This window comes from Mirounga leonina, unplaced genomic scaffold, assembly GCF_011800145.1.
Source record: "Mirounga leonina isolate KUSES-001 unplaced genomic scaffold, KU_Mleo_1.0 Mir_376, whole genome shotgun sequence".
In the NCBI taxonomy this organism is placed as follows: Eukaryota; Metazoa; Chordata; class Mammalia; order Carnivora; family Phocidae; genus Mirounga; species Mirounga leonina.
In genome coordinates, this window is record NW_023270718.1 from 4,343,372 (window position 1) to 4,355,359 (window position 11,988).

At 64.5% G+C, this 11,988-nt stretch overlaps 1 protein-coding gene across 1 annotated transcript in view; it reads right to left on the minus strand.

Moving 5' to 3' along the window:
- Positions 1-391: 391 nt before the first annotated feature.
- The window catches only part of LMTK3 (lemur tyrosine kinase 3), an 18,679-nt gene continuing 7,082 nt past the window's right edge, over positions 392-11,988 (minus strand). Inside the window, exons 8-15 of the mRNA XM_034986566.1 lie at positions 11,599-11,683; positions 11,400-11,521; positions 11,078-11,227; positions 8,113-10,643; positions 5,112-5,524; positions 3,710-3,845; positions 3,206-3,343; positions 392-476 (exon numbers count right to left, since the gene is read on the minus strand). Coding sequence (XP_034842457.1) covers positions 460-476; positions 3,206-3,343; positions 3,710-3,845; positions 5,112-5,524; positions 8,113-10,643; positions 11,078-11,227; positions 11,400-11,521; positions 11,599-11,683 — 3,592 coding nt within the window. The 3' untranslated portion in view covers positions 392-459. The remainder of the gene's footprint in view (positions 477-3,205; positions 3,344-3,709; positions 3,846-5,111; positions 5,525-8,112; positions 10,644-11,077; positions 11,228-11,399; positions 11,522-11,598; positions 11,684-11,988) is intronic.

Sequence of the window (11,988 nt, forward strand, 5' to 3'; positions counted from 1 at the left end):
TGTGAAAATGCCACGCGAAGGTTTGAACCAGAGGCCCCTCCAGGGGCCGGGCTGGGGCGGGGAGGGGAGACGCGAGATGGGGGGCCCAGGTCCCCGAAGCCTGCAGCCCCTCTCTGGGGCCAGGAGTGGGCGAGGAGGGGCCTCCGCTGTGCCGAGGGGCTCCAGGCCCGAAAGAGTTCAGTTCAGTTCCAAGAAAGGCGGCTCTCCAGGGAAGGATGAGGGGCTTCCTGCCTCATTTGGCACCGAGGGGGTCGGGGGGCTCAGGGGAGCCGTCCGGGGGGCTAGGGGGTGGGGGGCCAGGGCCTCCCGTTTGGCACATGGTGGGGGAGGGGGAGGGCCCAGCCTCAGGAGCCTCCCCAGAGGCGCTGTCTGTGATGGTGGCAGTGGCTCCGTCGTCCACAGAGGATTCTACTCTCAACCCCTCTTCTGGAGGTGCAGGGGGGTGCGGTCGTCGGGGAGTCAGTTCTCCACGGGGCCTGAGGACAGAGGAGGTGAATTACTGGGCAGACAGGCTCATGGCTTCTGTCTCTCTCAGAGCGAAAGCAAAGCCCTCACCCGGGGCCCACAGGGCCCCACATGATGTGCTCTGTCCCAGTTCTGTCCTCACCTACCCCCATCCCCCTCACTCACTCCCCCCCAGCCACGCCGGCCTCCTTGCTATTCCTCCTTGGCTCCAAGCACATCCTACCCCAGGGCCTTTGCATGGCTGTTCCAACCACCTGGAAAGCCCTTTCCTTACCCCTTCCCATGTAAGGCAGGCCCCCTCCTCAGAGGCCTTCCCTGGCCCTTCTCGGTCAAGGAGTCGCACCCCGACCCCAAGTCCTTCTGTCTCATTGCACTATGGCTATTATTCTTCATGCTTTTCCCGTGGGACAATCCCAGTCACTGTCAGCCAGCTTCCTGCCTGCTTGCCTCCCTAGAACGTAAGCTCAGGGAGGACAGGACTGTGTTTGGTCACTGCTGCATCCCCAGCGTCCAGCACAGGGCCTGGCCTGGCCCTCCCACCAAACTGTCCCATGACCCCTCGTATCCCAGTGGAAAGAAAGCCGCCGCCCATTCCACAGATCCAGACAGCCAAGGTCTGTGGGCTGGACGATCTCACCGCGGGCCACACAGTGGGCGCCCTCACGCTGCCTCCCACAGTTAACTCCTACTTGAGTGGCCTGGGTGAAGTCGTGGCCCTCGCTCCTGTCCTTGAGACTCAGTTTCCCTCTTTTTAAAAGGGGAGCATGCCCCTCGTGTCCTCTTCTAAGGAGTGGAGAGATGCTGGGGTATGTGGCATCACTCAGCACCCAGTGGACACGGGGTAAGTGGGCAGAGCCACGGCAAGCATAGGAGTCTGTGTGGAAGGGGGCCCGGCCTGCACCCCACGCCAGGGTCGTGGGAGACAGAAGGGCTCAGCGGCTTCCCTGCCCGGCTGTAGCAAGAGTATCTGCCGGCGGAGTGAAGGGATTTGGGGTTTCACACGATTGGGCCCTCCCTCTCCTCTCCCAGTGGTTACAGGTGAAGTCATCTTGGCAGGCTAGCTAGCCCCGCCGGCCTCAGCCCTGACTCACCACCTGGCGGTGTCCCCATGCCCTGGAACCCACCCTCCCTGTCCTCATGGGGGCCTCAGAGAAGACCTCTGGGAGGAAGTGACATTTGAGGTGGAGTCTGAGGATGGAGCCAAGTGAAGAGTCTGCCCTTGGCCCTGTCCTTCCTGCCCGAACCCCGCCTGTACTCTCCTCTCCCTCCTGGACCCTGGCGCCGGCCTCCTGTCCAGCCTCCCAGCCTCCGGTCGGCCCCCACGTGGCCCCGGAGGGAGAGGCCGCTGCCGCCCTTCCCCTGGTCACAGCTGGCCCATGGCTCCCTAGTGCCCCCAGGACAAAGTCCCTCTCTTCAGCCCACCCTAAAGCCCTACATGGTCCGCCCTCCCCCCATGATCCCCCCCACTCCCTATGTAACCCCCAGACACACCGCCTCCCTTCTATTCTCTGAACTGGCCGCGTTCTCTCCTGCCTCAGGCCCTTGTGCAAGCTGTTCCATCTGCTAGCGCGCTGCCCCCTTCCCAGTCACCTAGTTCAGAACGGCCAGCCCTTCAAGGACCTGATGAAGGGGCATTGCCACACAGATGAAGCCCTTTCCCCTTGTCCTCTGCTTCTCCAGCAGCCCTGAGTTTGCACTTATTTACTGCGAGACTGTGGGGTCAGTGTCTGTGGGTGGGGTAGGGTGGAGTGGGGCTCATGGATCTTGCTCAGCACAGAATCCCCCGTGCCCAGCACAGCACCTGCACTTAGCCAGTGCGCAGTGAGTATCTACTTCATTAGGTGCAGTGAGAGCTACCAGCTAGAGACCACTGCGCATGACCAGGCTGTGCTGTGTGTGTGTGTGTGTGTGTGTGTAGGATGAAACCATTCAATCCCCTCAAGAATCTTATGAGTTAGATCCTGTAATCATCCCCATTCTACAGATGAGGACACTGAGGCACAGAGAGGGAAAGTGACTTGCTCTAAGTCACAGAGCCGAGGAGGGGCAGGGCCAACAACTGGACTTGGGCACGATTTGGGGGAGCAGGAATGCAACCCTCCCTGAGAGGGGCGGGTTGCCCCTTCCACCTTCTCAGCTCTATCCTCCGGGAACACCTGCGCCCGCCCAGCCCAGCGCAAGCTCTGCATCCAGGGGTATTCTCCAGAGTCGCGGCAGGATTCTCTGGGTTCAGGTGGGCAAGCACAATGTAGGGCCTCTGTAAGTGCCTGTTACTATTAGTAGTAATGACGTTGTTGTTATTGCTATGGACTCCCTGACCATGTTCTCTCTGCTCCGCTTCAACTAACCAGCTCTGAGCACACTGCTTTCCTCCCCCCTTGTCGGCCTCCGATCAGCCTGTGCCCCCAAACGGATGTGGGATCAGGATCTGACAAGTGCCAGGCAAGAGACGGTGCAAAGACGGGCAAGACTCTGAGGGGATCCTTACAGAAAGGGAAACTGAGGCTCAGGCAAGGGCGTGACTGCCCTGGTCTATCAGGACACTGCCTAGTCTGAGCTGGTTCGAATTGGGTGAGGTTTCAATGCTGAGCAGCCAGGGTTGACTTAGAGGGAAGGGGGAGAGACTGAGGAGAGAGAGGCAGGGAAATTCAGGGATGGGGACAAGAAAGTGGGGAGACAGATGGGGACAGAGGAAGACAGGCAGAAGTGGGGGCAGGCCCGAGGGTCTGAAGCACTGTACCTGCGGGCCGGGCGTCGGGGGCCCGGGCGGGGGGCCCCGGGGTCTCCAGCGCAGGCGAGACGGAGAAGCGGGAGAAGCACAGGGGGGGGCCTGGTGGGGGGAGGAGGGGGAAATCCTCCGCCCATTCGAAACTGCCTCCTAACGGCGGGGGCGGGGGTAGTGAGGAAGAAGAGGAGAAGACGCGGTCAGATCCTCCAGACACTTCTGGAGCTGCTCACCTTCTGCTCCAGCCGCCCAACCCCGCCCCTCCGCAGTCACCTGTCTCCAGCTGTCTACACCGTGGGCCCCGCCTCAACTCTGCCCCGCCCCCAGACCCCGCCCCACTTCCAGGCCCCGCCCCAGCTCCGCCCCGCTTCCCGGCCACGCCCCAGCTCTGCCCACCTCCAGGCCCGGTCTCCAGACCCCGCCTCACCTCTGTCCCCCTCCAGACCCCGACTAAGTCCTGTCCCTCTCCAGGCCCCGCCCCAGCCCTGCCCCACCTCCAGGCCCCGCCCAGCCCCTCACCAAAGCCGCTGTCGTTGCTGGGAAACCCATCTCCGGGGGTGGCGGGGTGGGGAGGCGTCGGGGGCGCTGGGGGCGTTGACGGGTCCGTGTCCCCCTCGGGGGGGCCCTGGACGCTCAGCTCGTTGGTTGGCGTCTCCTGTGGAGGTGGGTTAGGGGGCGAACCGTCACATCCCACCCACTGTATTCCCAGCGAGCGACAAAGCCCGCTAACACTTCTGGGGCTTCAGGTATCCCAATTTACAATCGCAGTCTCTGAAGAGGTGGCTGGAGCCCCTGATCGGCCTTCGAAACCTCAGGTCAGCCTTAACCCCACCCCGGCCCGATGCTCCTCCCCCGACCGCGGAGTCCCGCCCACAGCTAAGCCCCGCCCCCCGCAGGAATTCTCTCCTTGCTCCTTAACGCGATGCTTCCATGGGAGCCCCCTAACCCAATACCGTCTCCGTAAGTCCCGCCTTGTCTCCATGACCCCTAACTCCTTCCGATATCTCGGCCACAGGCGTCCAAGTTCGGGGCGCAGAACTACTTATTCCTCTGGTCCTCCAAACCCCTAGCCCATCCTGCGCACCCCGATCTTCCCCCAAGCCCCTAAGCCCCGTCCTCTGAAGTGGCCCCGCTCCAGCCCTCCAAACCCTGCCTTTGCTTCAGGGGCCCAGGACCCTGTTCATGACTCACATCTCAGGACCTCAGCCCGGTGTGCCCCGCTCCAGATTCATCTAGACCCATCCACACCCATCTAGGCCCCAGTCCACAAGCATCATCCCGCCCTTCCTTTTTCTTTTCAACACTATCCTCTCAGCCCTAGTTACTCTTAACACGATCCTCCCATCTCTCTAAGCCCCGCCGCAGTTCATTAGCTCTGCCCATCTCTGAACCCGCCCCTGCACTTATTTTAACACTACAAGCCGCATCTCTTAAGCCCTACCTGCAGCCTCGCCAGGGCCCGCCCCTAGCGGGTAAAATCCGCTTCATCCTGAGCCGGCCCTTAGCCTCTACCACGAGAGCGCTGGTCGGCAGACCCCGCCCCGAACTTCACCTGAGCCCCGCCCCCGCTCTCTAGACCACGCCCCAACCTTCTCCGCATTTTCTCCCTAGCCTCTCCGAGCTCCTTCCTGATTAGCAGGTATCCCCCCGCCGTCCTTCCAGATCCAGTCTCACCCTGCAGCCCCCCCAACCCATGCCCTCCAGCGCCCTCCCCACAGACCGCACCCTCCCCCTCACTCCAGGCCTCGCCCCATTCCCAGACGCCAACCCCGACACTCAAGGCCTCCAAGGCCTGCCCTGTTCCCGGGGCCTCACGCTCCCCAGCCCCGCCCCCACCCGGCTGGCCCCGCCCCCTCCCGGCCCCGCCCCGGGCCCCGCCCCGGGCCCCGCCCCGCCCCGGGCCCCACCCCCGGCCGCTCACCTGGTCGAAGAGGTAGACGGTCACGTCCCCGTGGAAGGAGACCATCTTGCGCTTCCTCTCCAGCTCGCTGTCCTCGGGCTCGTCGGCCCCGCGCGGAGACTTGAGCAGCCCCCGCAACGGGCGGGCCGCGTCCGCGTCGGCGCTGCTCACCACGACGGGCACCGGGGCTGCCCGCGCCCTCCCGGGGCCCCGCGGCCCCGCCGCCGCGCCCGCCGCCGCCTCCTCGGCCTCCTCCTCGTCCTCGTCCTCGTCCTCCCCGTCCTCCTCCGGCGGCCCCGGCGCCCCCGCCCCGCCGGCCTCCCCGCCAGCCGCCCCGGCGTCCGCGCCCTCCCACGGGGGTCGCCGCGGGCCCGGCCCCGGGAACGGCGTGAGCGTGAGCGGCGGCAGCGCCAGAGAGAGCCGCGAGAGCTTGGCTGCGAGGGGAGAGACCCGGTGAGCCCCTGCTCCCGGGGAAACTGAGGCATGCCCTCCTGCCCAGCTGTGTGTCCTCAAGTAATCTCAGGCCACAGTATGGGCCTCAGTTTCCCCTCCTGTGAACCAAAGGGCTGCTCTGGGGCCTTTCTCCACGCAGGCTAGGAGAGATCTTCCCCCTACTCCAGGGGTTAACGCTCCCCACGACTCCCCAGTGTCCACATCACAGAGCCCCAACTTCTCTCTGCCGCGCCCCACGCCCGAGTGCCCTGGCCCTGCTGACCTCCCCGGGCTCTCTTCCTCACCTCATTCTGACTTGACCTCCAGCCAGCCACTTGGGCCACCCCCCTATTCCTCCCACCTCTGAGCCTTTGCATAGGCTGTTCCTTCTGCCTGGAAGTTCCTTTTCTAATTCGAGTCCTGTTCCTCCCCCAGCTCTGGCCTGGGCTTTAAGCCTTCAGTTCTCCCAGAAGGTCAGGCAGGGCCACCCGCTCTGCACCCCATAGCACCAAGCACCGCTCCTTCCAAGCAGATGAGCTCAGCATGTAGCTGTATTTCTGTGGTCATGTGATTCATGTTTGCCTTGCCACGGAACAGACTGGACTTGGGCTCGTTCTGGCTGCATCCCCAAGCACACAGAAGTACTCAGCCAACATTAGTGGGATTAATGAATGCATGTTCCCTGCTGTGTGATGTTGACCAAGGTACTTTCCCTCTCTGGCCCTCAATTGCCAGACTAAATTGGGGTGTCTAACCATCTCCAGGTGTTTTTCCCTGCCCTAAGACTCCCTGATCTCAGCCTGCTGGAAGATAAGGACTCCAAGTCCCTGGAGGAGGAAACCTGGCTTTAAATACCAAGCCTACCCTGCTCGCTTGCTGTGTGCCCCGGGGCAAGCAGATCCACCTCTCTGAGCCTCTGTCTCCTCCCTGGGAAATTAACGGAGGCCACTCATTCCTCCATTAGTGCATAAGTAAATGGTGTGATGGGCCCTGTGCGGGGCAATGGTAGGGATGACAGGAGGGTCAGGGCAGAGCAGGGAGAAAGACTGGGTGTGGATCGGGTCACTCTCCTCCCTTTGTTCATTCCATTCCAGCTTCACTGGCCTTTTGCTTTTCCCCGAGCATGCCAAGTTAGTGCCCATCTCAGTGCCCTCCACCCGAAACACCCTTCCCCCAGATGTCCACCCAGCTTACTTCCTTCACATCTGCTCAAAAGTCACCTCCTTGAGGCCTTCCTTGACCATCCATCTCAGGGCGATGGGGTTGGGGGCTGTGAGGGAGCTCTCAAGGAGCTCTCAGGAAGGACAGGGTGATAGCCTTTGGAAATCAGGAAGGCTTCCCAGGGAAGGGGAAATTTGAGTGGGGTCTTGAAGGATGAGTAGGAGTTCATGCACTTTTTTTTTTTTCAGCAGGCTATTCCCAGCATCTTCCCACCCAGCAACACCCTCCCCACGCCACCCCCCCCTCCATCCTCTGAGGTATCTTAGCTGCTCATCCCTGACATTTTCATGCTGTCTGGGGCCTTTCCTGACACAGCTGGTTGCAAATTCCCCACAACAATCTCAAAGAAGTGATAGTGTACTAATACCATGGGCTCGAAGGAAGGAGAGTTCTGTGCCCAGCCCCCTTCCTGACCCTTCCCTCCTGAGCTGCAGTCTCCTCTGGCAAACAGATCTGATACCCTTTCCCTCAAGGGGGGCTGTGAGATTGCCAATATAAACCAGCGCCCATTGAGAACTTCCATACCGCTGTTTAAGGAAATCAGGCCTCTGGGTGATTCGGGTGGAACCACCGTCCCTATGTCCACCTCTAACCAGGGGCCATTCATCTTTCTCTTAAATCAATCCCCCTCTGCGACAAAACACTTTGTGTTCCTACCGAAACTGTTTCCAGAAAAGGCATTTCTAGTTTTCAGGTCACCAATAGCATGGGGGGGGGGGGGGTGCAGGGCAGAGTCTGAAGCTCCCTGGGTCCCAGCTTTGGGCAGCTCGGCCCGGCACACAGAGAAGGTTCGCGTGAATTGGCTTCAACCATTAAAACACGCAGAACTCTGGTTTAAAAGGGAAAAGCAGCACGTTTGGCAATGCCAGGTGGGCACGCCCGACTGGAGCTGAAAAAAGTGGCCGCATTTCCTTTCCTGAGCCCCGCCCCTCAACCTTTCCCAGGCGACTTCCTTCATCTCCCAGTACTGTCTGGCCCCCAGGGAGCGTCCGAGTTTGAGACCCTGGGTCTAACGGAATTGCAATAAAAGCAGGAGCTCGGGTGTGCCCGGCTGCGCTGGAGTCTTCAGAAGTCTTAACATTCTGAAGCCTCAGCTCTGTTGGGTGGGTTCGCTATCCTCATCGTCCACTCTTGGCGGGAAACTGAGGCACAGAGAAGTAAGGTCATTTGTCCAGGGCCACAGAGCTCGAGGAGGGGGCAGAGCCCGGGTCTGAGCCCAGGCGGTGCGGCCCCAGGGTCTGCTCTCCTTACGGCCGGCCTGACCTGCGTGCTCCCCGGGAGCCCGAGATTCTCAGCTCAGCTGTGCACCTGGGAAGCAGCCAGGCCTCGGCCCCCAACCTCGCCCCCCTGCTCCCAGCGGCCTCCTCACCTTTGATCTGCTCGCTGTTCCCCTGAGGAGGTCCCAAGTCCAAGAACAGTCGTGGCATCTCGGGGCCCTTCCTCTCGGGCTTGGGGGGGTCCCCGTCTGTGCTGGGTGCTGTGTCTCCGCCGGCCCTGCTGTCTGGGGCCCCGGGCTCTCCCTCGGAGGAGGCCACCTCCGGCCTGGCTCTCTGTGGCGCTGGCTCCGGCCACCTCGGCTGTGCTTCCGACGGCGGCGGCGGCGGGGGCGGGGGCGGTTGTGGCCTCGTGCTGTCTACCCATCCGGCCTTTGCGTCCACGCCGCTTCCGAGGCCGCCGCCGGGGGCCATCCCCATGCCCACTGGGGCTCGGGCCCCACTCCCGAGGTCCAGCCTCCCAACCCCGGGGGCTCTCGGTGCCCCCCCAGTCTCGGGGGCTCTCCTCTCGGTCCCGGGTTCCAGCACCCCGCTCCTGGGGGCTGGGCCAGTGGGGCCAGGGGCTGTCTCCCCGCCGTTCCGGGACAAGGCCACTGCGCCGGGCTCGGGGGCTCTCTCCAGCGAGGTCTCTGGGGCTGGCACCCCACTCTCGGGCGCCTTCTCCCAGGGCCCTGGGGCTCTCCGAGGCCCAGTCTCTGGCAGCCTCCCCGTGTTCCTGGGGAGTCTCAGGCCCCCATTCTCTGACACCTTCTCCTCGATCTTTGAGGGTGTCAGCCCCCCATTCGCCAGCACATTCCCTTCTCTCTCGGGGGACCTCAGCTCCCCATTCTCCAACACTTTCTCCTCCCTCCTTGGGGGTGTCACCTCCCCATTCTCCAGCACTTTCTCCAGCACTTTCTCTTCTCTCTCTGGGGTCCCTGGGCCCCCATTCTCCGCCACCTTCTCCTCGATGCCCAGGGCTCTCTGTCCCCCGTTCTCCAACACTGTCACCCCGTTCATGGGGAGGCTCGGGTCCTTGTTCGGGCTTGGGGCTTTCTTCCCGCTGCCCAGGACTGTGGGGTCCCTGCTCGGGCCCTGGGCTTTCTCTCTGTTCCCGAGGCCTCTCCCCATCTTCCTGGGTCCCGTCTCTCGGGGGTTTGCCCCCTTCTCCCCCAGGAGGTTCCTTGTCACGTCCTCCCGCAGGGACATCAGCAGCTGCTCGGTGCTCACTTGAACTACGAAGGTCGGCTTCTCCCGGGTCCCCGGCAGTGGGTGGGGACCCGGGTCTGGGGGTGGCCGGGGCGCTCCCGGGTCGGGGGGCTCGGGGGGAGCCCGCGGTCGAGGGACCCCTTCCTCCTCGGCTGCCCCCCCGCCTGGGAAGGCTCCCTCGGGGGAAAAAGGGGTCTCGGTCTCGTAGCCGCTGTCCCCCGGCTTGGGGCCCGGAGACGACAGGCCTGAGCCGGGACTGGCCACGGCCGAGGGAGGGTCGGGGGACACGGCTGGGTCCGCGGGGGCCCGGGGAGGTGGCGGCGGGGGGGGGGGAGCGGGAGGTGGCCCCCGCCCGGGGTACTGGGGCGCCGCCGCCCCCATGAGGGGGTCCAGGAACTCGGGGGGGGCCGAGGAGGGGGGGGCCAGGGGCAGGTCGGCTAGGGAGCCCCTCTCTGCCCGCAGGGACGAGTCGTCCTCTGGGGGATGGGGGCAGCCAAGAGCAGGGTGGCCCCCCCAGCCAGCAACGGCGTCCCCCCGCTCCAGGGGCAGGCAGGAGCAGGCCCCCTCCCGGCTGCACAGGGGACAGGGCAGGGGGCCTCGGCGGCTGGGGCCACCCCCAAGGCTGCTGCTGTCTTCCCCCGGGGAGCTGCCCTCCTCCTCCTCCTCCTCCTCTTCTGCCCACGGGGCGGTACCCCGCTCCCCCAGCACCTCGGCAGGGTCTCCCGCCAGGGTCTCCCCGGCACCTCGGCCCTCGGGGTCCCAGCCGCTCAGGAGGAAGCTGCCTGATGCCGAGGACTGGGCTGGGAAGGGCCGAGCTGCAGGGAAGAGGGGGGAGGCCCAGGTCTCGGACACCAGCTGGGGGACCTCGGAAGGGGCCTGGGAGGCCTGGGGGGCAGGCACTCCTGGGTCCAGGGGGTCCCAGTCATTGGGGAAGAGGGGCTCGGGCGGGGAGCCGTGCTCCTCCAGGCGGATGTAGTACTCGCTGCTCACCGAGGGGCTGCGGGCGCTGATGACCGGCAGCACGCTGGGCGTGGACAGCGCCTCATAGAAAGGGTTGGAGGGGTTGGCATGGGGGGCCGGGGGCGCGGATGCCGGCTGCCAAGGGGGCGCCCCCCCACCGCGGCCGGCCCCCCGCCGCGCCTTCTCCCACAGGCACTCAAGGTTGAGGCCACGGCTGCTCTCAGTGACGGTGAGCACATCGTCGGGGTCAGCCCCAGGGAAGCCATCCAGAAGGGGGAATGGAGAGGAGAGGGTCCCTGGGCGGGGCACGCTGTGCTGCGGGGGCCAGGGCCAGGGGAAGGGACCGTCTCGGGGTGGGGGAGGCGGGGGCGGGGGCCGCGGGGGCCGCTCAGAGAGCAGGTAGGTGAGCTGCAGTTGGAGATCAGAAGCCGAAGGGCGCTGGGCAGGTGGCCTCCAGCAGGACTGCAGGATATCGTACCTGGGGGACAGGGAGGAGGCGCAGGTGAGTAGAGTCCCAGTGTGCGTGTGGAGGGGGCAGGGAGAGACCCAGGGTGTGTGTGTGTGACGGGGGGTGGTGGCAGGGGGGGCAGAGACCTAGAAGAGGGGACAGCAAGGCAGATGTGAGGAAATGATGGTTAGGTGGCCTTCCTGTTTGGGCTGTGAGTTCTGGAATCAGAGACAAGCAAGCAGCAGGGGTCTTTTACGAGTGGAGAAACTCAGGTTCAAGTACCAGGTCTGCCACTCCCCGCCTCAGTGTCACCCCTTCCCAAGCAGCAGATGCTTCCAACAGCAAAAGGTGTGGGGTGTAGCGAGTGCTGAGACTGTGGGTGGGGTGCGAAGAGGTGAGGGGCTCTGGGACATCCTGGGGTGGGATGGGAGGGCCAGGGGTCGGAGGTCAGGCCCTGCCCTCACCAGTAGTCCGCATAGGGCAGCTTGAGCCTCGGCCGGGCCAGCTTGACGTGCTGCTGGCGGACCACGAAGGCGAGGACCTCCTCGTCGGACAGATGGCGGTAGGGCTGTGCCCCAAACTCAAAGAGCTCCCACAGGGTCACCCCCAGGGACCTGTGGGGAGCAGAGGGCGGAGAGGGGTCAGAGCCCTGCCCTGCCCCGCCTGGGGGCCTACCCCCTCGCCCCCCCCCCGGCCTCCATTTCCACAGCCATAGGACCTGTGACCCTTCCACCTTCCTTCCCGCCCTCGACTCCGCGCGGCCCCGGGGTGGGGGGACCCCCTCACCAGATGTTGCTCTCGCGGCTCTGGTCCACCACCATGAAGGTCCCATGCAGCTCCCCAAGGAGCTCGGGCGCCGCCCAGCGCAGCGGGATCCACAGGCGCTCCGGGGTCAGGTAGTAATCCTCCTGGGGGGCGGGCCGGAGCGGGGTCAGGCGGGTCGGGGCCCTCCCCCGCCCCCCGCCCTGATGGAGGGCAGCCCCACCTTGTAGTTGCTGTGGGCTAGCCCATAGTCTCCGATGCGCACGGTGAGGTCGGAGGTCAGCAGGCAGTTGCGCAGGGCCAAGTCGCTGGGGGCGGGCAAGGATGTGAGGCGAGAAGGGGACACAGCCTTGGACGGACTGCCCGCCTCGCCTGCACTCCGCCCACCTTGCAGGCTCCGCCCCTTCGCCCCTCCTTGCTTTGCTCCTCTTCCCCTGCCCCGCCTCCCCATGCCACCTCCTCTTCTGACTCCTCCCTCTCCCCTTGTGACCCCTCCGCGGCAGGGCTCCTCCCCCTTTTCTCTATGACTCCTCCCCTCTCGATTCCGCCCCTTCTAACTCCTCCCTCTCCCCTCCTGACCCCTCCCCTCCAGGGCTCCTCCCCCTCCCCTATG